The 22,739-nt window shown below is 37.2% G+C and overlaps 4 protein-coding genes across 4 annotated transcripts in view; 1 reads left to right on the top strand and 3 right to left on the bottom strand.

The window, feature by feature from the left end:
• The window catches only part of LOC130568119 (growth hormone receptor-like), a 50,259-nt gene extending 43,791 nt beyond the window's left edge, over positions 1–6,468 (bottom strand). Inside the window, exon 1 of the mRNA XM_057356790.1 lies at positions 6,204–6,468. The gene's annotated coding sequence lies outside the window, so the exon portion shown is untranslated. The remainder of the gene's footprint in view (positions 1–6,203) is intronic.
• A 5,466-nt stretch (positions 6,469–11,934) lies between these two features.
• fbxo4 (F-box protein 4) lies at positions 11,935–16,836 on the bottom strand. The gene is made up of 7 exons (XM_057356370.1): positions 16,510–16,836; positions 16,021–16,256; positions 15,629–15,852; positions 15,465–15,540; positions 14,505–14,671; positions 13,931–14,118; positions 11,935–13,804 (listed from the first exon to the last, which is right to left on the bottom strand). Exons 1-7 carry the CDS (start codon positions 16,639–16,641, stop codon positions 13,721–13,723), a joined length of 1,107 nt encoding a protein of 368 aa, XP_057212353.1. The 5' UTR covers positions 16,642–16,836; the 3' UTR covers positions 11,935–13,720.
• Positions 16,837–17,415: 579 nt separating this feature from the next.
• rimoc1 (rab7a interacting mon1-ccz1 complex subunit 1) lies at positions 17,416–20,775 on the bottom strand. Its single transcript, XM_057356376.1, has 6 exons — positions 20,580–20,775; positions 19,575–19,684; positions 19,220–19,366; positions 18,838–18,969; positions 18,639–18,753; positions 17,416–18,261 (listed from the first exon to the last, which is right to left on the bottom strand). The coding sequence occupies exons 1-6, from the start codon at positions 20,668–20,670 to the stop codon at positions 18,026–18,028; spliced, it is 831 nt and encodes a 276-aa protein (XP_057212359.1). The 5' UTR covers positions 20,671–20,775; the 3' UTR covers positions 17,416–18,025.
• Positions 20,776–20,925: 150 nt separating this feature from the next.
• The window catches only part of oxct1a (3-oxoacid CoA transferase 1a), a 42,264-nt gene continuing 40,450 nt past the window's right edge, over positions 20,926–22,739 (top strand). Inside the window, exon 1 of the mRNA XM_057356368.1 lies at positions 20,926–21,115. Within this exon, the coding sequence (XP_057212351.1) occupies positions 21,017–21,115 (99 nt within the window). The 5' untranslated portion in view covers positions 20,926–21,016. The remainder of the gene's footprint in view (positions 21,116–22,739) is intronic.

Below are 22,739 nucleotides of genomic sequence, written 5' to 3' on the forward strand. Positions count from 1 at the left end.
CTTTGTTCTGTTGAACACAAAAGAAGATATTTTGGAAAGTGTAGGAAACTAAACAGTCCTGGGGCACCATTGACTACCATAGTAGGTTTTTTCCCTACTATGATAGTCAGTAGTGCCCCAGAACTGTTTGCTTACAAACGTTCTTCAAAATATCTTTCTTTTTGTTTAGGACAACAACGAAATGTATACAGGTTTGGACCAACTTGAGGGAGGGTAAATGATGAGAGAATTTTCATTTTTGGGTGAACTGTCACTTTAAGACTTGTCACTCTTGAAAACTGCTCTGTAATAATTAATTCATTGTACTTCACCTTCACCGAAAAATAAAAATTCTGTCATCATTTATTCACTTGTATGTCGTTCAAAACCTCAGTGACTTTCTTTTTAGTGTAACACCTGCTAAGCAACTTTGTATTCACCCTCAGACAATCAAGTGGAGACTGAATCTGAATCTTCTTCCAGTTTTTTGAGCACAGTCTTCCTGACTTCTGTGATGTAAAACATATATGAGCATCAATTACGCAGAATTTATATGCTGCCTTTTGTTAACTGTTGTGTTGAAAATTTTACAAGAACGCTATAAGACATTTGATAAAATGTAACATTGATACAATGCTACATTGTTTCCAGTGATTTCAGATAGTTTAGGCCAATACTGTCTTACATTTGTTAGCTCTGGTCTCAATGTAGAATTTGGTTGAGCTGTGGTTTGAGTCCAGTCAGCCAAAGTCAACGATTCTCTGGGGTGAGTTTGGTTTTGCCAAAGATAAACAGACAAAATGTACATTCAGCTGTACTCTGGTCAAATTCTAAATTTTGTGATTCCTATGTAAATAAACTTATACCACATTAAAAACATTGCAAAGCAAAACGCACACAATAAAATAGACTATTATAGACTATTTCGTCTTACTGCATGTTGGCTGTACTAAGGGGAAATACTTGTCCACAGTAAAAAAAATCCAATCTCAATGTCTGCAAGATACACATTGAGCTTACAGTGAGAACTGAGAATAAAAATAAATAATGCAAAAATAATTGAATGTGTTCAAAATGTAACACAAATCTTGTAGGACATTAAAGCCACAATATGGAATATTTGGACCGCTAGATGGCGTACTTTCGAAACAACAACAAAAGGCGAAGCTAAATGACGTTATGTAGGAGAGTGGAATTATGGGACATGTCGTTTTCACCATCCAGAGGCGTATGGAGATCGCCCTTCATGTTCACGGATGAGGTAATTAATTAATTAATTTTATTTTATGTCATCCTAATGAATTAGCTGGCAAGAAACGTGGAATGTAAAGCTACGCTAGCCCGCGACTGATATTGGACTTTGTCAATTGATTTGGTAGCGTAATGCTACACAGTTTTACGTGTTTAAAACATTCATATAGTCGTCATTTAGAAAGTAAATTTGAACGAACCCACAGTATTTACAAGTAATGTTACTGGCTACATATTTTTGTGCGACATATACTGTATTTTATAGGGTAACTGCATTCATAACTATTCAAATAATTTGTGCATGAGTATTTCATGTACAATAAAAAAATATTTGCTTACCTGTCTATTAAAACACATGCGAGAGTGGAGTCTCTGTCGAGTCCAAGTTGGTCGCGAAGCTCTCTCCATTTAGAAAACACCATGCCGATATTAATCCTTGTTTTATTTCTTCGTTTGTCCATAAGCCTGCTTGCCTCATTTGGCCTACATTTACGCTTTTTTGTGTTTCCTTTACTCGCCAAAGAGTAATCGTCATCCATAATAACAGAACAACAGATGCTGCGTCCCAGATGCTGTATAACCACTTCCGCATTTGCAAATACCATAGTTTCTACAACCGGAAACTGAGGGTAGTGCGGAGCACCGGATATTAAGTCACTGATATGCGACAAATACAAGGGAGACAAGGGACGGGCCATTATTTTAAATAGGAATTTCTCTGGATTTGCACATTCTTGGGAACATTTGGGATAATGTAAGTACACAACTGCATGAAATTTATCACACTGTGCAAGTGATTTTTGGATATTTCATAACAAAATTCTTCCATATTGTGGCTTTAAGAATAGGTTTAACTTATTTTGACTGCTTTTTAAAACAGCAGCAAGATGTTAAAACATACAGATAACAATTGGGTTATTCCTACCCTGACAGGGCATCTAATAAGTATTAAATGGTCAATCAGTCCATATTTATTTTCAAACATAAAATCATATTCATGAAAGCATCTCGTAATTGGCTGGTCCAGGTAACGCCAGCATAATTCATAGTGTAATAAGTGCATTGCCACAGAAAGCTGTGGATCGTTTGACTTGGATCTTTGAGACAGGATCCAACCTTATATCACGATCTATTCAGTCTGCCGAGGAAGCTGATATGCAAGGTTCAAAGTTGACATTCAACAACGGCAGTTGCACAAGCAAGTCAATAATCTGTTGTTGAAACAAGCGCAGACCCTTGTGTAAGCTATTATACATCAGTGTCTCCATGTGCTCAAAAAAATCCATAAAAATTGAACGTCCAATACAGAGATGGGCCAAAGGTGTGGTCATTCTGGTGAAGCAGGGTTATAGCTATTCACTCGCTTGAATGAGGATTTTAAATCCTTGATGTATGAACTGTCCTGGTTCTCTGTGTGCTTCCTTATGGCATTCAAGTTCTGGCTGGTGAGGCCCGATCATCTTCCCAGCTCCTATTTCACAAGGGCAGTGGAAAAGTCTGGGTCGCAGAGCATGCTGCTGGAGCGTGTGTGTTTGTGTGCTGGTAGGAATGATTTTACGATACTAACACTTAACAAGAAGGAGAGAGAGAGGATGGGAGGACAAGAGAGGAATCGCTCTTGCTGTACTTGTTGTAAACCGAGGTCATGCAAGTTCATGGAGAAAGTACTGCAAACCTGTCTGTGTTTTAAAGGTCTGCAAATGTCTAGCCGTTTTTCATTCCAAGCCATATGGTTTGCATATAATAACATTTAAATATTCCAGAAGCCATCTTGCGAAACCCCATTCTGAAATTCCCCATATTCTAATTTCCATTTGTGTACATTCAATGCTTGACAAGAAGCAATTACCCTCAAACCAGACCATATTTAATTCCAGACAAATATTGAACTGGAGGAAATATATCAATCTGCTGATGGTAACAATGTTTTTGAAACATAATGAATTGAAACGGTAAAGAATATCAGGGTCAGTAACGGAGAAACACATTTTAAAATTAGCAAGTGAGAAACATCAACTGGACTCCTAAGTACCTTTAAATGTTTAATGTCTGTTTTAAAAACTCTTAAGCAAAAGCATGTCCATATTTTGCAAAAGAAAACTAACTAACGTAGTTTAACATAAGTTGCTTTGTGCATGCTGTGCGTTGAGAAGAAAAACTGTACAACCTGCAATCTTTTCCACAAGGACAAACCTTGTCATTGGGGATCTTTTCAAGTTGGCAAATAGGCTGTAGTGGTCGACCGATATGGGTTTTTTAATGGCCGATGCACTGTGCACTGTGGCCGATATACTGTACACTGCCCTTCCAAAAAATTCACACACTCTAATATTTCGTTGGACCGATTTTAGCTTTGATTACGGCAAGCTTTCACCGTGGCATCGTTTCGATAAGCTTCTGCAATGTCACAACATTTATTCCCATCTAGAGTGGCATTAATTGTTCGCCAAGATCTTGTATCGATGATGGGAGAGTCAGACCGCTGTGGAAAGTTCCTCCAAAGATCCTCAATGGGGTTAAGGTCTGGACTTTGTGGTGGCAAATCAATGTGTGAAAATGATGTCTCATGCTCCTTGAACCACTTTTTCACAATTTGAGCCCTATGAATCCTGGCATTGTCATCTTGGAATATGCCCGTGCCATCAGGGAAGAAAAAATCCATTTATGGAATAACCCGGTCATTCAGTATATTCCGGTAGTCAGCTGACATCATTCTTTGGGCACATAACGTTGCTGAACCTAGACCTGACCAACTGCAGCAACTCCAATCATAGCACTGCCCAGGTGGTGACTTTTTTTGGACGGGCAGGGTTTTTCCTGGCTCAAAATGAGGCGGAGGTGGTGCTATACTGATCTTTTACACACACACACGCCTACCGTACCTTTAAGTGACTTAACCAAAGTGACTTTGAGTTTGACATATTAAAACTTCTAATAAAATTAGATAAAAATGACAATTATTAAGTTATATAAAACATTACTTTGATTCAACTAAACTGATTTTTTTCATCAAATAAAGCTTTTTTATCATTTTCAACTAACTTTTCAGCCCACAATAGCCAACTGAATTAAACAGTCTTTCTGAGCAAAGCTCATTCACATCTTGCATTCTCTGTGGTTCACTTTAAATGACTCAAAGATCTCTTATGTTCGCTAGTGACTGAAAAATTCAATAGTTTAAATGAATCGGTTCAAATGATTGTGTGCGAGTCGTTCTGAACGCAATGTGCGTTCATACATATACGCTGATTCAACGATCCAACTGCACAGCTAAAGACATTACAATGATGTACATCATGTTCATTTAAAAAATATCAAGAAATTAAACATACTTGGATGCAAAACAAACAGCCGTGAAACACAGGCTGGCTCTTGTTCTGGAACTCTTTTTAGCGCCTCGGTGTGCTGATAACGAAAAAGCACCTCCACTGTGGCGTAAGGTCGCAACTTCAGTTACAAATGACAGTCTGTTAAATGCACGCAGCATTTCTTGTGAAGACTCACAACATAATTTGGGCGAGAGCCTGAGGCGGCACGACATTAGATGGAGGCGGCCGCCTCCTATTTCTCAATGCAGGAAAAACCCTGACGGGCAGACTAACACAAATGCAATTTAATGAGTAAATGAGAGACATACAGAAAATTGGTGAACGTAAATGAACAATTATTGTGTATTACATATAGTTATTAACAGATTAGAACACATGAAAAGGTCCACACATGACATTATGGCAGCCAACAAAAAATCATCCATTTGTAAAAAAAAATCCATTTGTCACTGCGATATATCAGTCTATCACTCATGGGCTGTAACAAAAAAAGCAGCAGATCTTCAAACTTTAGATAAAGACAAATCTTTAAATATATTTCAGTGTTTAAGGAACTTCAACAAATCTGTCCCACTGTTGTTTCTTTGTTATTCCAAGACTTTTGAATAAGACTGCATTTGAATAAGACTATCCTGTTGAAGCTTCTCTTTAAAGTAAAGGTGTGGCTACAAAACATGCCTACATGAGATATTCTGTATGCAATCCATTTGTATCTCTTTGTTCAATATGAATCGCACAGGTAATGACAAGTATGTTTAGTGGATTTTGCAGCTTCATTCAATGAAGCTTTTCAGTCTGAAAAAGCCGTTACCACTTGTAAAGGCTGCAATTACCTCATTATTCAACTGTACTGTACATGAACTGATCAGTTAGGACGTAAACAGCCTAATTTAGATGGTAATTAAAATGATTGTAAAGTGTTTTCAAAATATTTTCTGTTACATCATGTAGCTGCACCTTAGCACAATGACATATTACAATGTCTTCCGTTTAATTAAAAAGAAACTTTAACTATTAAAATAAGTGAAAAATAAAGAATGAATGTGATTACTCTAAAATAGTAAAAGACGCTAGCTGCTTCAGCTTGTAAAACATCTAAAGTGTGCTTTAAATACACCTGAAGCACCTTCAAGTATCGTTACAAAGTATTAAACCTTCATCAGACATCTGCAACACTGGCGCCATGTGAATAAATCCAGCTTTGCATTATATCGGGGATAAACAGTAAATGTATACCTTAATTTCCATTCTGTTATTCTAGTCTTGGTTTAAACAAACCTTTAAAACGTTTTCCCAGCTAATAAACCCATAAACGAGCCCATGTGAGGCCCCTTTAAAACATATTGAGAAATTAAAGTGCGCTACATTTGCTCCACTATATTTCTGCCTCAGGTACACTTGACTGCGGACCAAAGTTGAACAGCACTACAGGAATTTGAGTTGAACAGAAAACGATGATCTTTTATCAAACTTTCTAAACAAAACACGTAAAACGTGTTTGCGTTACTGTTTGTCCGTCCAGTGCTACAGGCTTGTCATACCACTTTAAACCAACGTCCAGTCCAGTCCATCTACAACACTCAAAATCATCATTTTAAAAGCATAGCATGCATGAGATATTAAGAAGAAATCAGCGAAACTCACTCGGTCTCACAGAAGTTGTCCGCGGCACAAATCTGGTGCGAGTTTACTTTACAAGAGTTTGTTCATCCGGATCAACAGACGCGTGGGTCTCTCGTTATTCTCCCCCGTTGAAAACGATGCAAAAACGTGGCAGGGTGACCCTCAAAAACCACCCTAACATTGTTTCGGAAATACCGCTCAATGCGTGAAGTGTTGCGGGGTTTTCAGATATAACGCGCTGGGAAGTGTTGACTGGATTTGGAGGGGGTGGGGGGTACAGCGCTGATCCTGAAGGGTCTCACGTTGACTGCGCAGTAGTGCATGTCTCCAGATTCACGTTCACTGGACTCGATCAGTGTCATGGGCTCGCGCCCCCTGCCGACAGATATTCAGGTCCTGGCGCGAGCTGCGAGGTGAAGTGTGCACATCCGAAACATTCGTGAAGCATATGGTTAGAACTTTTTTGTTAATTGTGGACAGTTTTGTTATTTGTTTTAGACAAGTCACATTTTCTCATATGTCATTTAAAATGATAAGCTGCCTTTGACTAGACATGATTCTAATGAATGACAATTGATTCAAATAGCAATTGCTTTAAATATCGAGTATCATGCTATGTCATGCATTCTGACTTCTTTACACTATTAGACGTGCTGGCTTTCTCATGCGTAACATGGTCAATTTGTTAAAAAACGAGTTGACTTAGTATTTCTGTACTTACAGCCCAGAGCACTTCAACTTGATTCGGAACGTTTTTTATCACGTCATTTTATCACGATTTTTATTCCTTTTATTGGCCATTCTTCCGGAAAAGCACGGCAAGGCGAAATAAAGAGTTTATTGTAAACATGTTGTTTTTGTATTGTTTTACGAGCATTGATAAAAAATAAAAAAAAAGATTATCTGCGCTGCGTCAAGATGGGCTGCGCTGCAGCGCGTTACTCTTGCGATAGTGAAGTTTAGGTGTCTGTTTGTTCACGGCATTTCAGTGATGGATGTTATATAAACGGTGGATATGAGGCTGGATTTGGAGATCGTTTGAAACTCTCGATGGCGCGGTCCCAGTGCTAAAAGATGCCGGACATGAACTGCACGCGGTAAGTCAAACTAAGTCATACGTCTGTGGGTTTTTTTGGCAATCGGCGTGTATGTGCACACTCAAAAAAAACAATTTTCCAAAAGTTGTGGACAAGGAGCAAAAATCTTTTTTTTTGAGTGCATGTACAAAACACGAAGGGATTAATGTGATGATGTGTTGCTTGCTCGTGCTGTAGTTCTGACCTTACCCACTCTCCCCACTAGTACCACCTCTAGCAGCTCGTATTTTTCCGTAAATAATCGTACAGCTGTATCTCTCTTTTATAAATTTGATCAAACTAAATACTCTTCGAAGATACGACGTATGGAATACTACTGTATAGGCACTCAAGATTAATATGAGATTGGCAGAAACTGCCTGCGATACGCGATCTTTAATGTAAAGTGACATTCATCTAAAACCATCTGCTGACCAGTCTAAAATCTGATCTGATGTTAATCGCTTATTGATCTTTTTAAAGGTTTTATAGACCAGTGTATTATATAAATCTATTTTTTTAACTTTATGAAATAAAATATTCTAGTGTTCATCTTGGCATAACACTAATCTTGATTTATATATCTTGGAATATTTTAATGCTTTAAATATGGCAAATCTGGTTTATGGCCTGTAATGTGTTTATAATTTGCATCTGTCTTCAACTTCAGCTGAATGACACACAAGTTGACCTGTTTCTCCGACATTGAAAGAACTTACACGCTCAGTTTGGGTATAATTAAATCAGACCTCCCCAATAAATTTCCACTTCTGACTTAATTATGTTTCGAAAGGGTTGTGAAATGTTAAGTACTAAATTAAAGCAAGCATCTTTTATTACTGACACTCGTGCCTCAAATATGATGAATCAGTGTCAACATGCTGTGCGGCTATTTTTGAAAGACCTCATGCCTACTGTGGAGGTTCAATGTGTACAATATAAATGCATGGTTTCTATAGCTTTTGGGAGAAAAAACAAACATTATGTTGTAATGATTTACTTTAGTTTAATTTACATCAAAGAACACTCAAGTGGGGTACTGTTGTGAATTTTGATCAGATCGTAGAGGGGTGGTCCATTAAAAGAGGCCACAACAGAGAACAGCACATTGAAAGCTCCCTAGTGCTGAAGTGAATGGAAGTGGAAAAACAGTAACTTCACACTAAGTGAATGTGGCATGTGAACAAAGCGCTTGGATAAGACGCCAATATCCACAACGCCTCTCCTAGCACACTTTTAATAGAGCAACTGTTGTCCTTGCCTTCATTGTTTATCTCAAAAATGTGCATCACATGTTTGTCCAACATATTTGTTGTTGTTAATTGATTTTAAGTCAGGGTCACGGTCACACCCTTAACGTTTTGAACCCTTAAATACAACATACATGCACATAGAGTATACTGTGCATATCTCGCCCAAGTTCATGTTATCATCATTTCAGCAACAACTTTTTCTTGCAGATATGAAGAGTAAAGAACTTGGATGTAACCTTCACTGTAAAAAACTGAGCTGCTTAAATTTGAAAAAGTAGAAAAAGTGAAATGAACTAAAAATACATGCCTTATAAATGAGAATACATATAAAGTTTCAGCTATTTCTTTAAAAAAATAAAAGTGGCCTTTTCTGTCTACAAATAAACCGTAATTCACTTTGTTGGTGTCACACCAACCAAGCTTCAATTGGATTAGGAAGACTGTTGTGCACAGGCTGTCGGCTGGTTGGACACAGCTCCAGATTTAAGTCCCCTGAGGCATTAAGATAACAACGTTTGTATAAACTGATGCGTAATTTAAACGACAGTAAGGTGTGAAGAGAAAAGGGAAATGTCAGCTTATTGGACAGGAATAGAGACAGAATGTTTGTTCCATCCACATTCAACAGATCGAATTGCTGTTTACAAAAAAATACATGATACACTATTGAACTTTTTGGGATGTAAAAATCTGCTTCTTGAAATTATAGCCGCAGAGTACAAATAAACCAGACTAGGCCAACCACAGTCAAAATATAGACGTGAAACAGTTATTTGATATTTTTAGTTAAAGGAACAGTTCACCCAAAAATGAAAATTCTGTCATGAAATACTCGCCCTCAAGTTTTTCCAAACCTGTATAAACTTCTTTATTTGGTTGAACATAAAGAAAATTATTTGTAAGAATGTTAGCAACTGAGATTTCTGGGGCACCGTTGACTACTGTAGTAAAAAATATTTTAAAGAATTTAGAAAAACAAACAGTTCTGTGGCACCTTTGACTGTCGTGATTCTGGCTCGTCGTGTCATGTCTTTCTTGATCTTGTGGTAGAATCACGGCAGGATCCCTTGTTATGTGTGGAGAGAGTCATTTTGACCCTGTCGGCCTTCGATACTCTCTTCGGTCCTTGTCTGTGTTCCCGCCCTTTTGTATCTCTCGTTATTGGTTGTTTATTAGTTCATGCCCCACACCTGTTCCCCTTTGATTTGTCCCTCTATTTAATGCCCCTGTGTTCTCTGTCTGGTGTCAGATCATTGTTCTGTTATGTTGCACTGTGTCGTGTGGGTGAGTTCTTGTCTTGTTAGTTAGTCTAGTTTGTAGTGTTCCTATTCGTTGTGTTATTAGTTTAGTCTTGTCAGTTTAGTTAATCTTGTTCTTGTTTTGTTATGTTTACCCCCACGTGGGTCTTTGTTTTGAGTTTTGTTAATTATTTATTAAAAGTCTTGTTAACCCCTTACGTCCCTGTCTGCACTTGGGTCCTTTGTCTCTCACCTCACCCGAGTTCATGACATTTGACAACCAATGGTAGTCAATGGTGCCCCAGAAATCTCAGTTGCTAACATTCTTACAAATATATTTAACAGAACAAAGACATTTATACAGGTTTGGAACAACCTGAGGTTGAGTAATTAACGACAGAATTTTCAATTTTGGGTGAACTATCCCTTTAAGATGAGAATTTTCATATGCAATATGACCAGTATGCAGTTGTCACATAAGCAGCCACCCTCTCCATAGACAGCTATGCAAATGACATGTATAACTTATAACTATAATGAAATGCGGATAATTATATGAGCAGTGGTGCGAATCACCTCGCCGTACATGTACATCAGCACGTGGCCCTTGTGAACTCAAAAGAGATGTTTGTACCCACCTGCAGACAGTTGCAGTGGGCGAGTAAAAAACAAAGCAATTATCATCTCTGTCTTCGTCACAATTTTAATACAGTGTGCAAATTACATGTTTTCCTCATATTTCCGAGCGCATGGGTGATCTTAATGGAGGTTAACGACAATGAATACAAATAAGATATTTAGTTTTAATTGGAAAAGAATTGCAAAGTGTGGGGAAGGTGGAAGAAACAGGGCCAGATGCATAAAAAAGATATTAATCAGATTGCACTGTGTCCATAATTCATGATATGTAACAGGCGTGAGACGCCTGGCACAAAAATCTATGTAGAGACCTATATAGCTGAAATTCAGGCCTGTGGGTGAATGCTTTATCTTTGTTTGGAGGAAATGATTCAGTGAATATGTTAGTTTGTATATAAAGACAAAAAACAACAGCTGTTACAGAAAAGCAGCTATTTACACTTGGTATAACAACGTGTGACAGATTATTGGCACATTATCAAAGAAATGTTTTGAAAAACAGCAGGTATGCTCTGACCCCCTATGTCAATGTGGAAAATCTGAATAAACAACACATACTATCACAACTACTGATATGTTAGTCACGCTATATCTATGACCCGCCTCTTTATCTCTGCACCTCTGTCTGAGATGCATTGAATCTATGCTGAACTGCAAACACGATATAGACCTACATCAAATTGAATGCACAAATGTAATTTGTTTGGTTGTTTTTCCTAAATGGCCAGACTATGTAATCCTGTATTTCACCATGTGATATCAAAACCCTCCAGAAAAGTCCACCATGGACATTTTCTTCTACATCCATTACCAAATGAAATAGAGTGCACCATTTTATGTCCACATGCAACATCTTCCACTCTGGTAATTTTGTGTGATTGAACATGTTTGATTATTTTTTTCTTAACCTCCCTCTGATGAAATATTTGTCAGAGATGGTGTATTTCTAAGCCGCACCTGAGCACACAATGTTGATACAAACTGTTTTGACATAAGGAAATCATTTAAAGAACACTGATGTAAAGATAAGAATAAATATAAGTTAATCTAATTTTAATCCTTTAAAGTAGAACATTCAGGCTATTTGTTTGTATAAGAAAGGTATAACATAGATTCTGTAAATGTATGCATCAATTCATATTGCAATAAATAAAAACCTACTAGGTTTGGAGATTTACGTATACATTATTTAGTCAGTGTTTCCCTGAAATCATTTGATTTGCGAATAATCAATGCAAACCAAGAAAATCATCAGAAATCAAATCCAAATTTCATTCTTGTCATTCTTCAAGCTGGTTAAAGACAATGCACAGTTTGTCTCGCTACACAAAATCATGGCACGAGTGAGAGAGACGAGAGAAAGGCATGTTGAGGAAAACAACACAAATCTCCATTTTGTCAAGTTTCACCACAGAGCAGACAGTCATTTCTACCTTTCAGATTAGATTTAATGCATCCAAATTAGAGCAATTACAATTTCATTTTAAAACAGTGTTTTTTTTTAAACATAGATTTTTGCTTTAGTCATTTTGGGTGAATAATAATAAAAGAGACTGCAAGAGAAACATCTCGCATGTTCCACCAAGGAAAGACAGATTATTACTAATTTTTTACTTAATGGGTCTTGGACAAATAAGACCATATAGTGCCGGAAATGACTCACCTTTTTATATAAAGTGAAGTACCTGTCAAACCTTTTAAGAGAAAAAAGCATCTTATGAAACTAATTTCTTCAGTTCCCAGAGTGGCAGAATCATGTAGCTATACTTTTTTTTTGACGTAGCACATGCTCAGTCAAAGTGTGGCCTTTAGTGCATCTGAATGGTAGGATTAGTTTTAATTGCTTTAGTTTAGCGTATTACTCTGTGAAATGCCACAAGCATAGACTGGTTTTCACTTTAATAAACAGAGGAAGAGAGAACAGGGCCACAGGGAGTCGGAAACAAAGAGAAGACAGAGACAAAGCAACACCTATTTCTCTGGAACACTGGCCAGTGAATGACCTCCACCCTGAATAAAACCGGGCAGCAGGATGATGAGGTTATGCTGGGTCAGTGTTCTTATTGTTGTCAACAAAGCTCTTAATAAAGCTGAGGCTGCTGCCTCTCTGTGGACAAAAGAGGTAAAACACCCTTCATGGGTCGTTTTTAAAAATGCTGACAGGAATGCATTATTAAGACAACCTTAAATATTAGCATTTTATCAGCATTATGCCATTTTATTTTATGCAATTACATACCAAAAATATTCATGTTGCAACGCTACATAATTATAATGCACCTGGTCAAAATATAATTTAAAGTAAAAGACAATTTTAAGACAAAAAAATAAATGGAATAGGTTATATTACACGAAGTCAGACAGATGAAAAAAAATCAAGTATAAATATAGCTGCAAGCAGCAAGTATCTGGGTCCAAGCAGGTTTGGGGAACAGGGCCTCAACTGGATGATTTTTAAGAAAAGATCCTGTGGATAATGTGGATTCAGTTGAGATTTTATGTTAAAACGGTTTTGGAGTATCTGAATGTAGGACTACAGTCAATGACTGAATCACAGATCACTTCATCTGGTTCACCCAGTAATATAACAAAAGAAGCTGCATGGTCTCATGTTTACAGTTTCAATAACAATCAATAAACTTAATAGCAACATATTTTAGACACCAAACATGTATACTGTCTACATACTGCATAGAAAAAAATATAAGAAACAAGCATCCACTATATTTAATAATAGGGATATAACGATTCATTCAGCTCATGATGCGATGCGTTGCGATTCACAATACTGATGTTACGATAACATTTATTCACGGCTTATTTTTACAAATTTAAGTTGAGACCAATTAGAAATGAACAACTGCCCTTGTATTATTTCTCAAATGCTGCACATTTACTTAAAATAAAATATATTATGTCAAATAACAAGTGCAATTTTAAAACAAATTCAAAAGCAAATAAAAAATGAATAATACAGAAGTTTCTATAATACAAACAAACTAAGACTTGGATCTTTTTTTACATTAAAAAATACCAGCATGTCCGCATTTAACACAGCGGCACCTGCTGTTCAAAAATGTATTGAGATTCAGTTAACATTTCAACTGACTTGAATCGTAACATATTATAATCTATTTTCAACCGGCTCATGGGGAATCGTTACATCCCTATTTCATAACTCAAAATCAGATCCACTGTATTACAGTTGTCACCACCAACGGTACAAACACCTGTAATAGTGTAAACTGTGTCTTGTATCTTATTTTATGTCTGAAAGCATCAATCATATGCTTTTAATAATATAGTATATCCAGCAGGTACAGTCTTATAAATTACAGTTTAACCCCAGAGTTTCCCAGTAGCCAATCAATCCCATCCAGTAGTCCTGTAAGTGTTTCTGCAGCTGTGTTCTGTACCTACAGTATGACAAAACACATTGTAGGGTACACATTTCTTTGCAATTTACGGTCTTATTGTACAGAGTTTGAAGGAGAAACTGGAAATTTTGAAAGTGTCACTTTTTGTACAAATGCTATTCTTACCATCCAAGGGTTAGACAGTGAGCTGAGCTGAAGATGATTGGCCACAGTCACACATGGAATTCTGTGTCTGTCTGAAGCTTCTCTAGATACACAAGAGAGCACCAGAATGGGCCGGGAGACAGAACCCACCACAGGGTCTAACATGATCCTGATGTGAGCGCTCTGCTCCTCCCAATTTCTGTCAGATCCTACATGATATAACAAAGAGAAATCCACCATGAGGATCTGCTGATATAATAATCAATCTTTGTTGTACATGCTTAATGAATCTAGAGTATATATCAAAATGCCATATGAGTTCCTAAACAAAACAATTTCAGACATTTCAATCAACTTTCAATGATTCTTAAAGGGATAGTTCACCCAAAAAAATAATTCAAGTCATGAATAATTCAAAATGTCTCAGGGATTTTGTGTCCATACTATGGAAGTCAATGGGGGCAAATGTTGTTTGGTTATCAACGTTCTCCCTAAACATCTTCAACTTTGAGGTGAACTATTCCTTTAAGGATATGCTAATGCACTGTATGTAATATGTTGTGGCTTGTATTTTTATTTGTAACGTCGATCATACCTTCCGTCTCAACGTTTGCTACAAAGATGAATCCGTTCACAGCCTGACACATTTGATTAAACGCAGGGTTAAGACCTATTGGCACATTGGACTCACTATCCTGCTGAAAGACAAAAAGTTTACTGCGCAGATTTCGGTGCTCCAGACGGGCTCTCTCTCTCTCGGTCCTAAACCAAGACACACTCTTTAATGAAACTCATTTTAACACTGACTCCATTAAAAACTTTTTAAAGCGACATCTGCATCCAACACAGCCAAGGGTGTAACTTTGGTTTGAAAAGTGGGAGGGACACAAAATGGGGGAAAATGTTTTTGATTTGAATCCTATCACAAATTCAAAATTTTGCATTGTTTTTGATTGTTTGAATTGATTAAATTTCAATTTTTTTTGAATTTTGATGAAGTTGATGTTCATGAAGGGGGAAAATGCGAGTATCGATTGAGAAATGGAGGAAAACATGGCTTGTAAACCTGAATCTGCGGTCGGAAGGAGACGAGCTGGATGACTTTCTAAAATGCTTAATGAGGTTTAACGTACCTAAACAATGACCAGGGAAGCCCACGTTTCTGTCAAGCCTTGTCATAAACACTAAAAAGTAATAAATTATGCGTTTCTTCCCCATATAAGTCCATTATAAGGAAACAGCTTAATATAGCCTACCGAAACAATGACCACATAAAAACAAATTTCTATTAAATTCAAATCAAAACCACGTGATTGAAAACAATCTTTCAGTGATCTATTTTTAGAGTGTACAGGCAGACTCTCTGTGTCCTGCTTGGTCCTACTTCTCTGTGGCGATGACGGCGTGTGGTTAAAAAATCATTACAAACAAATTTGAGGTGAGGGGGACACGGATGGGATTTTTAAAAGTGAGGGGGACATGCCCTCCCTGTCCCCAGTGGAAATTACACCCCTGAACAAAGCTAATATTTCTGAATGAGAAAATCAAACCTTACCTGTTAGTTGAATACAGAGTTATAATATTGAATCTGTGTTGATCTTTGTACTTAAAACTGATTCCAGATCCAATGCCTGAGAAAGAACAAACAAATGTAAATGAGATCAAGCGCAGAAAGCTTGAATTTACCTGCATTTCTGAAATATAAGTAATAACTGGCACCGTCAATCTGACGTTGAGGTATTCCTGCTCTAGGTAGTACATCAGGGGAATTGATGATTTTAGTCAACAGAGAAAACTGTAACTGTTCAAGTCCTGGTCCAAACATGGCGAACTGTGGCTCTGTAACCGGTACAAAGGAGTGGAAGAAAGAAGTGACGGATTCAAACGTGGCCTTGGGTTGCTGTCTCCATTGGTTGCGACAGGCTGGGCAGACCCGTAGATACCTGTGGGTGCAGAGCAGAATTCTAAGGTAGATTTGATGTCATAGCAAGACAACATACACACAGGACTTTCATACGCTTAGTAGACTTTTACATTACCCTATCCAAAACCAATTTCCCATAGTCCTTTATTAACTAACTGCCATCACTGTCACTGTTAAAAACACTTACTCAGCCATATAATCAAACTGCTTCATCTCAGTGTTCCCCAACACTGATACGCCAGTGAGCTTGACCTCAGGCATTGACAAATGGTCAACTGACTGCCACTGTGGCAAATCACGCAGCAGAAAGTACTTCCACAGCACAGGGTCTCGAACCATTGACCGCCAGTATGTACTCGTGCCTCCCAGTCTGCAGAGGTCTTGTGGAGTGAGGAAGGTCATAATATGAAACTGCATGTCAACCTGGGTGGATATAGACAAGGAAGACAAAAAAAAATGCATATAGGTTACACATAACGATGATGTCAATTGCCTTATTTGCTAAAAAAAAAAAAAACATGGTAAGGTTTTAGCACTTTTAGCATACAGCTGTAGTCTGTATACAGTTTATTATGTTATGTTTAAGTATCAAGTATGTGGAATGGACACTGTACATACAATAAATTAATACCAAAACGAATTAATTATTAAATGAACAAAAATAAATATGTCTTACCGACAAATTGTCGAGAGTAGGGCCGGTGACGTCATGATCTGGCTCAGACCAACCATCACTTTGTTGTCTTGTATCAAAAAACCTATCTCTAATACACCTGAGGCTTTGCAAAACTATATTTCGGCTCAGCATGCTGACAACTGTTTAAAACGATTTATTAACGATTTCCTGTTTCCTATACGTGCAAATTCGACAGCCTAAAAATACAACACTTCACATTCTTTCATAAGAAGACATGAATCATGTAAATCAGGTCTTTCTGTTAAAAAACTCAATCTCAAGATAATTCCTGTGGCTTTTCCCGGAACTGTCAAAGTTACACGTCTCTCGTGTTTTCATAGGAGTGTGTGCAACGTCATGCGCGGCTTTGCATTGTGGGCATTGTAGTAGTTTCGCAAAGCGCCGCTGTCAAAATAATAAACGAAGCGTTATGATGATCTCGGTTTGTTTAGTATTTGTGGAGGGACATACTGCGAAACGGTCAAATAATCGTAATATTGTTGCTGTTAATTCCAGTCACAAACAGTTAATGACAATCAACTTTAAATTACTTATTGATTAAACCCAGTTTTAGTCTGTTCGTTTACAGAACTAGTTTATTCAAATAAGCCGGACAGCCGCATTTTTTTGTTGTTGACGGATTTGGATTTAGCCATCGGATAAAAGAATGTCAACCAGCAATATTTAGATGTATCAGTTTTGGAATTAATCAAATATTAAATTCATTGTATACATTTACTTTTGTTTCAGAAATTTATTTTACATTGGTTCTTAATCTAAAGATGAACTACTGCTGCTCACAATTATTGACACGTGTCTGTTAGCTCTATTTATTAAAACTTTTCTTTGGTGTACTTCAAACAAACCACCTATACACAAACCAAATTATCACATACACATTTACATTTCTTAACCCAAAATTTATTTTCAATGAAGACATAAAAAACAAAAACGGAACGTCTTTTTTTAAAAGAATATGACCAAAAAGTTTAGCTTTTTAAAAGTACACTATCAAAATATCCAGATTCCCATCTGTGAACATTACACCTCATCACCAAATAAAATGAAGATGCAACTTTAATAAGTGAGCAAAAGGTGTCATACAAACGTGTTATTAAAAGAAAAGTTCCATACTTAAAAATGGTTATGAATACTTAAATATGCAACATATATATGTACTCTCCTTCTCCTTTGTACCATTTCTTTTAACATATAAATGACATATATAAATGTAATTAGAAATAAATAAATACAAATTAAAATAAATAAAAAGTAGCTTGACGTTTCTCAGCTGGAATATTGTTTTTCTTAAACAAATAGTTATTCGTGTTTATTTTACATTAGACGTATTATTCCACATTCTTTGAGAAAACAAACATCCAGAAAGCCAATCTTGATCGGTAGATAAGTGCCCTTTTTTGTTTTCAGCATTTACCTTTTAATTTTTTTCCTGTTTGTTTTGTTTGCCGTTTTTGCTTTAAAACAATAACATTTTGTGAAACTCCTCTCTCTTGGTTTACTGTAAAATACTAAGGATTTCCTTTGCGTTTTCTGTGTTCCAGCCCTGACCCTGAAGCGGCCCTTCACATGCCAGCACATACTTATGCAGGATTTGTGTGCCGATATCCCGGAAATGAAGCCTGTCCTCTTTTCGCTCTGTGCTATCCATGCTGCAGTCCTCATATTTCACTGCCCAGAAGCACATCTCACCAATGTACATCATTGTAAGCAAGTGTGTATCAGAAAAGATACCTAAAGGAGATAAAAGGAAAACTGTCATTTTTTTCAAGTAAAATAAACACACTTATCACTAACATTTCTTCTTGGTTATTAAAACATTTGTTTTTTGATTGCTAGGCATTAAGTCACACATTTCTCGAATATCCCTCTCAATAAACCAATACTTGTTAAGATGGTATAAATCTTATTTTAATTAAAAATCAGTATGTGACAAAAGCAGAGATGCAATGCATGATCTGTCGCACACAGACACATTTTTAATTCAATACAGACACTGGGCTTTGGGGGCTGACTTGGATAACATACACACAAACTTTGGAATTGAGAAATCAAAGAAATCAATCATTTGACTTTTACTTTTAAACAGAAAGTACACTTGCAACATGTACCTTCTGCCAGAAAATTGGCGGTCGCAGAGTCATGAAAAACCACACCATCGTTCAACTTCACAGAGTTCCTCACTTGCAACATTCTCATAAGGTAACGCACACCTTCTTGAAGACACTGTAAGACATGCAGCGTTGTAATACTTACTCAGATCATGGCAACTTAAACAGGCACTGTGGAGTGAGAGATTGGAAAAAGAACCTTAAGGAATGTGGCTTTGTTCTTCTTAATCCACTGCTTGCGCTGGTGCAGTGTGTGGCAGTACATATATAATAATGCCCCACGCCTCCAGTATAGGCACTCTAAGAGCTCCAGGCCTAGCACAGACTGCACCTGATCCAAAATAGAGGTTCATACAAAAAGTTGCTTCCAGCAGAGTGTTTAACAAGTCCTTTCAAGGGTTTTAAAAGGGGTAACGGCTTTTTTTGTCTAATTAACATCAAGTCAGGTCGTAATGCATCAAAATTCGCAATAACATGCATGCATTTTTACATTTCATACAAAAACATTACTAACAAAAAAATGTAACAAAGTTGCACATTTCCAGATGGCATAGAAAAGATTGTTTACAGGCAAATACTACCTCTTGAGCAGGTACCAGTCGTCCTGCTAAAACCTCTGGCTCTGTCAAGTCTTGTAGTAACTGCTGAATTTTAAAAGGAGAAGTATCTTCTGGAAATTCCTGGTCTACAAGCTTGTTTTCCTCATAAAATGTAATGTCCAAGACAACCTGTGAACACACAGCGGAAAAGAATGCACAATATGATCCACAGTGTCAGAAATGTGGCCAAAATGACTTTTAGCTTGGTGTGATGAAAATCAATAGTATTACTCATTATTCATTCCACATATGCCTGGTCTTGAGAAAATTCATAAGCTTAATAATGCCTAGACATATTAGTAAAAAATAAGAGTGTGATATGCGTTGCATGCAGTACCTGTGTAAAATCCTGCAGCAGTTTAGGGAGACTGCTGCTCTCTCCACCGTGTCTGTAAAAGGTTTTCAACTTGTCTAGTATGGAGGATGCATTCTGTAAATAATCATCATCTAGGAGAAAAATAAATAGTACACTTTAACACAGAGGTCACACTACAGTAGTTTTATTAGGGAACTGCAAAGCATACACTGAATATGACCTGCACACATTGTGCCTGGTAGCACTTGGCTTAAAATAATTATCCAATTATCAGATTATACACTACCCCGTAATAATACATAAGATATCAACATGCATATTTGTTTCAAATAAAAGCATGTAAAGACAAAACAAATATGTAAAGCACTTATGCCTGGCTGGGCCTGAAACATGAAAGTATCCATGCAGAAAACTGTGAAACAAATTACACTTTTGCAGACTGAGTAACAAGACAGGAACATCATGTAATTGGACATAATGTTTATTTGCCTTGCCAATAAACATAATTACTTTTTACAAAAAGAGACAGTGACCGTCTACTAAACAACTGGTGTCTACACTTTCAACGTCACGTTTTAGGCAGGTAACGTTAACGTTAGTGACTACAATTGCAATCGTTAATATTTTGTGCGCATTGTGTTCCCCTGTAACGTTAGTTCACGTTTAGTCGCTGCATGACTACACGCAACTTCAATGCAAACCGCATTTAACAACTGGCTAATCAACAAATAACAAAATACAGCTTATAATAAACGAAGTTTACCATGCATTGTAACATAAGGTTTAGTATAAGTAGTAGCTTACTGTTTTAAACTTGGTAATGTAACATTTTTTGTATAAACGGGGAGAGAGAGCAGCAGGGAAATGTTTGTTTTGGTTCGCAGTGATGCTAACGCACACCGGCTAAGCTAACTGACTAACGTTAGCTAGCTATGACAACACAGCGCTGATGCGGTCACTAAACATGCCATTTCTTTAATAAATATACACCGCATTTATGCCCTCGGCGACACGGTCTCCAGTTACCTGGTTTTTCCGTCCTTAGAGTGGCACACTTGTTATCTAACTCAAAAATCCTCCTCTCCAGCTCGACGCTTCGTCTGTAGTCGTCCGCCATGACTGCAAACGACAGTCACGTGACGACCGCGCGCTTTCACGTGCGGAGGATTACTAAGGTCGCTTTTATGTTTTATTTCTGCAAATATATTTTGTTTATAAACGTAACGTATCACAGCTGCGTGAAAAAGACAGTTAACTCTATCACAACTAAACATACACCCACAAATGCTATGTGTTAATAGCAGTGGATTCAAACGTACATTGGTGGCGACAGGGTTAAATGCAAATGAGCAAAACCGAGCCCCCTTCACTCCTCTGCTTCCCATCTCCGCCTCTGACATCATCGAGTGCATACTGTCACCCACCATCACTCGAACACAAAATTGGACCTGTATTTTAGAAACATGGCGACACTTAAATTGCTTTCTAGAGCGGATAATGTGAACTTAAGGGCCGTGTCCGCGACGATCAGATCGAGCCTCTCGCGACACTCTCTCGGCAAGGTCAGTGTTTACAAACAAAAGAAGATGCATCCCAAATATTGCTTGACTGTGAACGTGTCGGTACTCATGTTTTGTCTTTTTGGTTGAGCAAGGTGGACTTTAAAATGAATCATAAAAAATCCATAAGTGAATAGATCAAGCACGTGCATCCACATTATTAGTATTTTGCACTAACACATTGATTGGTTATTATTTCCTGTTTACAAGTTGTATTGTAATGTAGAACAGCGACAGTAATTCTTTTGTATTCATGAGTTTGGGCTGATGTGAGTCATCTAGTCTAAGTAATAAATATGGAGTCAAGTTTTCCTGCCTTTTCTATAGTTGTTTGTCTGTATAATATTTTGACTGATTTGTTCTGTATTGTTATCTATCTCAGGACCTTATAGGTCACACAACTAGCAACCATACTCACAACCTACAGTACTAAATGTATTCCTGTGTTTAAATGTTATTGTTTTATTGTTGCCCTTAGTACCACATAGTCACAATGTGATTGCTTGAGTCACAGATTCAAGAATTTGACTTTCTTGGATGTGCTTTTAGTTCTTAAACTTTGATAACTAACCCAACCATAACACAAAACTATTTAATTTCTAACTCTCTTCAGGTATTAAACTCTCACTTTTACACGTTCCAAAACACCCATATCTTTTCAGTCTCCTTATGTCTGTCTGTACATGTCATTCAGAACCTAGTAACCCTGAAAAATAACCTTGCATGTTCAGCTATAGGTGACTGTTGTCAAAGCTTGGGCCATTTATTTATACAGGATACTTCTGGCACAGTTTCCTGTGAGTGTCATGTGGTTGAGAGATTCATAAAGTCATCAGTATGCAGACAGAGCAAACCTTTAAATGACTGTTTCAAAGTATAACAAAGTGCTAGGTAATGATCTGTTTGTTAAATAAACAATGAAGTCGTTTCCTTGACGAGAGAGATGATCTCAAAGCAGTCAAACCAGCACATTGTTTATAATGTTCTTACCAAGTCTTGTTTTGGTTTCTTTTTTTCTTACGTTATGGAAGATTAGACTGTAAACTATTAATGTCTTACAGCAGTGACACCCAAGGTTAATGGAAACAGACTTAACTATTGACCCCTGTAGTACAGTGTTATTCAACTACACCAAAGATAATAATATTAACAAGATGCAATTGAAATGAATGGGGAGGAACGCAACGCTCCATATGGACGCCATAGCGAAGCTTTGCGCATGCCTAGTATCTAAACCAACATGAAAAATAATGTTTTTTTGTCTATTTGATCATAGGAAACAAACGTTGGGTACAGTTTGTCATTTTTAATTTTAAATGATGTTTTTTAACATGTTGTTTAATTGGGATTTTAGCAGGCGATTGTAGAAATATCAGTATTCCCAATTCACGTCTTGTTTGAATTACGTAATAACTGCCCTAACTGCCCGGAGGTGTGATGCAAACATGGTCGTCGGGTGGCACGACTTCCCTGAACGGGCTTTGACTACACCCTTTGTCTAAAACCATATCTTTTATGTTTGGCTACTGCAAAATAGTGTAAACACTAGATTTCATTCAATGGTAAATTGGCAGGAGGTTCAAAGAATCACAGAGTCAATCAAGCGAGCAATTCTGTTAAGTCAAGA

Source organism: Triplophysa rosa, linkage group LG17 (genome assembly GCF_024868665.1).
Source record: "Triplophysa rosa linkage group LG17, Trosa_1v2, whole genome shotgun sequence".
In the NCBI taxonomy this organism is placed as follows: Eukaryota; Metazoa; Chordata; class Actinopteri; order Cypriniformes; family Nemacheilidae; genus Triplophysa; species Triplophysa rosa.

What these genes read in the sequence shown, in the direction of transcription:
- fbxo4 (XM_057356370.1), bottom strand. Translation starts at nt 16,641, where the DNA reads ATGCTGAGCCGAAATATAGTTTTGCAAAGCCTCAGGTGTATTAGAGAT. An exon ending in CTACTCTCGACAATTTGTCG is followed by an intron (nt 16,257 to 16,509) that starts GTAAGACATATT and finishes ATATCCACCCAG; the next exon opens with GTTGACATGCAGTTTCATAT. An exon ending in AGCAAACGTTGAGACGGAAG is followed by an intron (nt 14,119 to 14,504) that starts GTATGATCGACG and finishes TATATCATGTAG; the next exon opens with GATCTGACAGAAATTGGGAG.
- rimoc1 (XM_057356376.1), bottom strand. Translation starts at nt 20,670, where the DNA reads ATGGCGGACGACTACAGACGAAGCGTCGAGCTGGAGAGGAGGATTTTT. An exon ending in TCTAAGGACGGAAAAACCAG is followed by an intron (nt 19,685 to 20,579) that starts GTAACTGGAGAC and finishes TTTTTCTCCTAG; the next exon opens with ATGATGATTATTTACAGAAT. An exon ending in TGCTGCAGGATTTTACACAG is followed by an intron (nt 19,367 to 19,574) that starts GTACTGCATGCA and finishes GTGTGTTCACAG; the next exon opens with GTTGTCTTGGACATTACATT.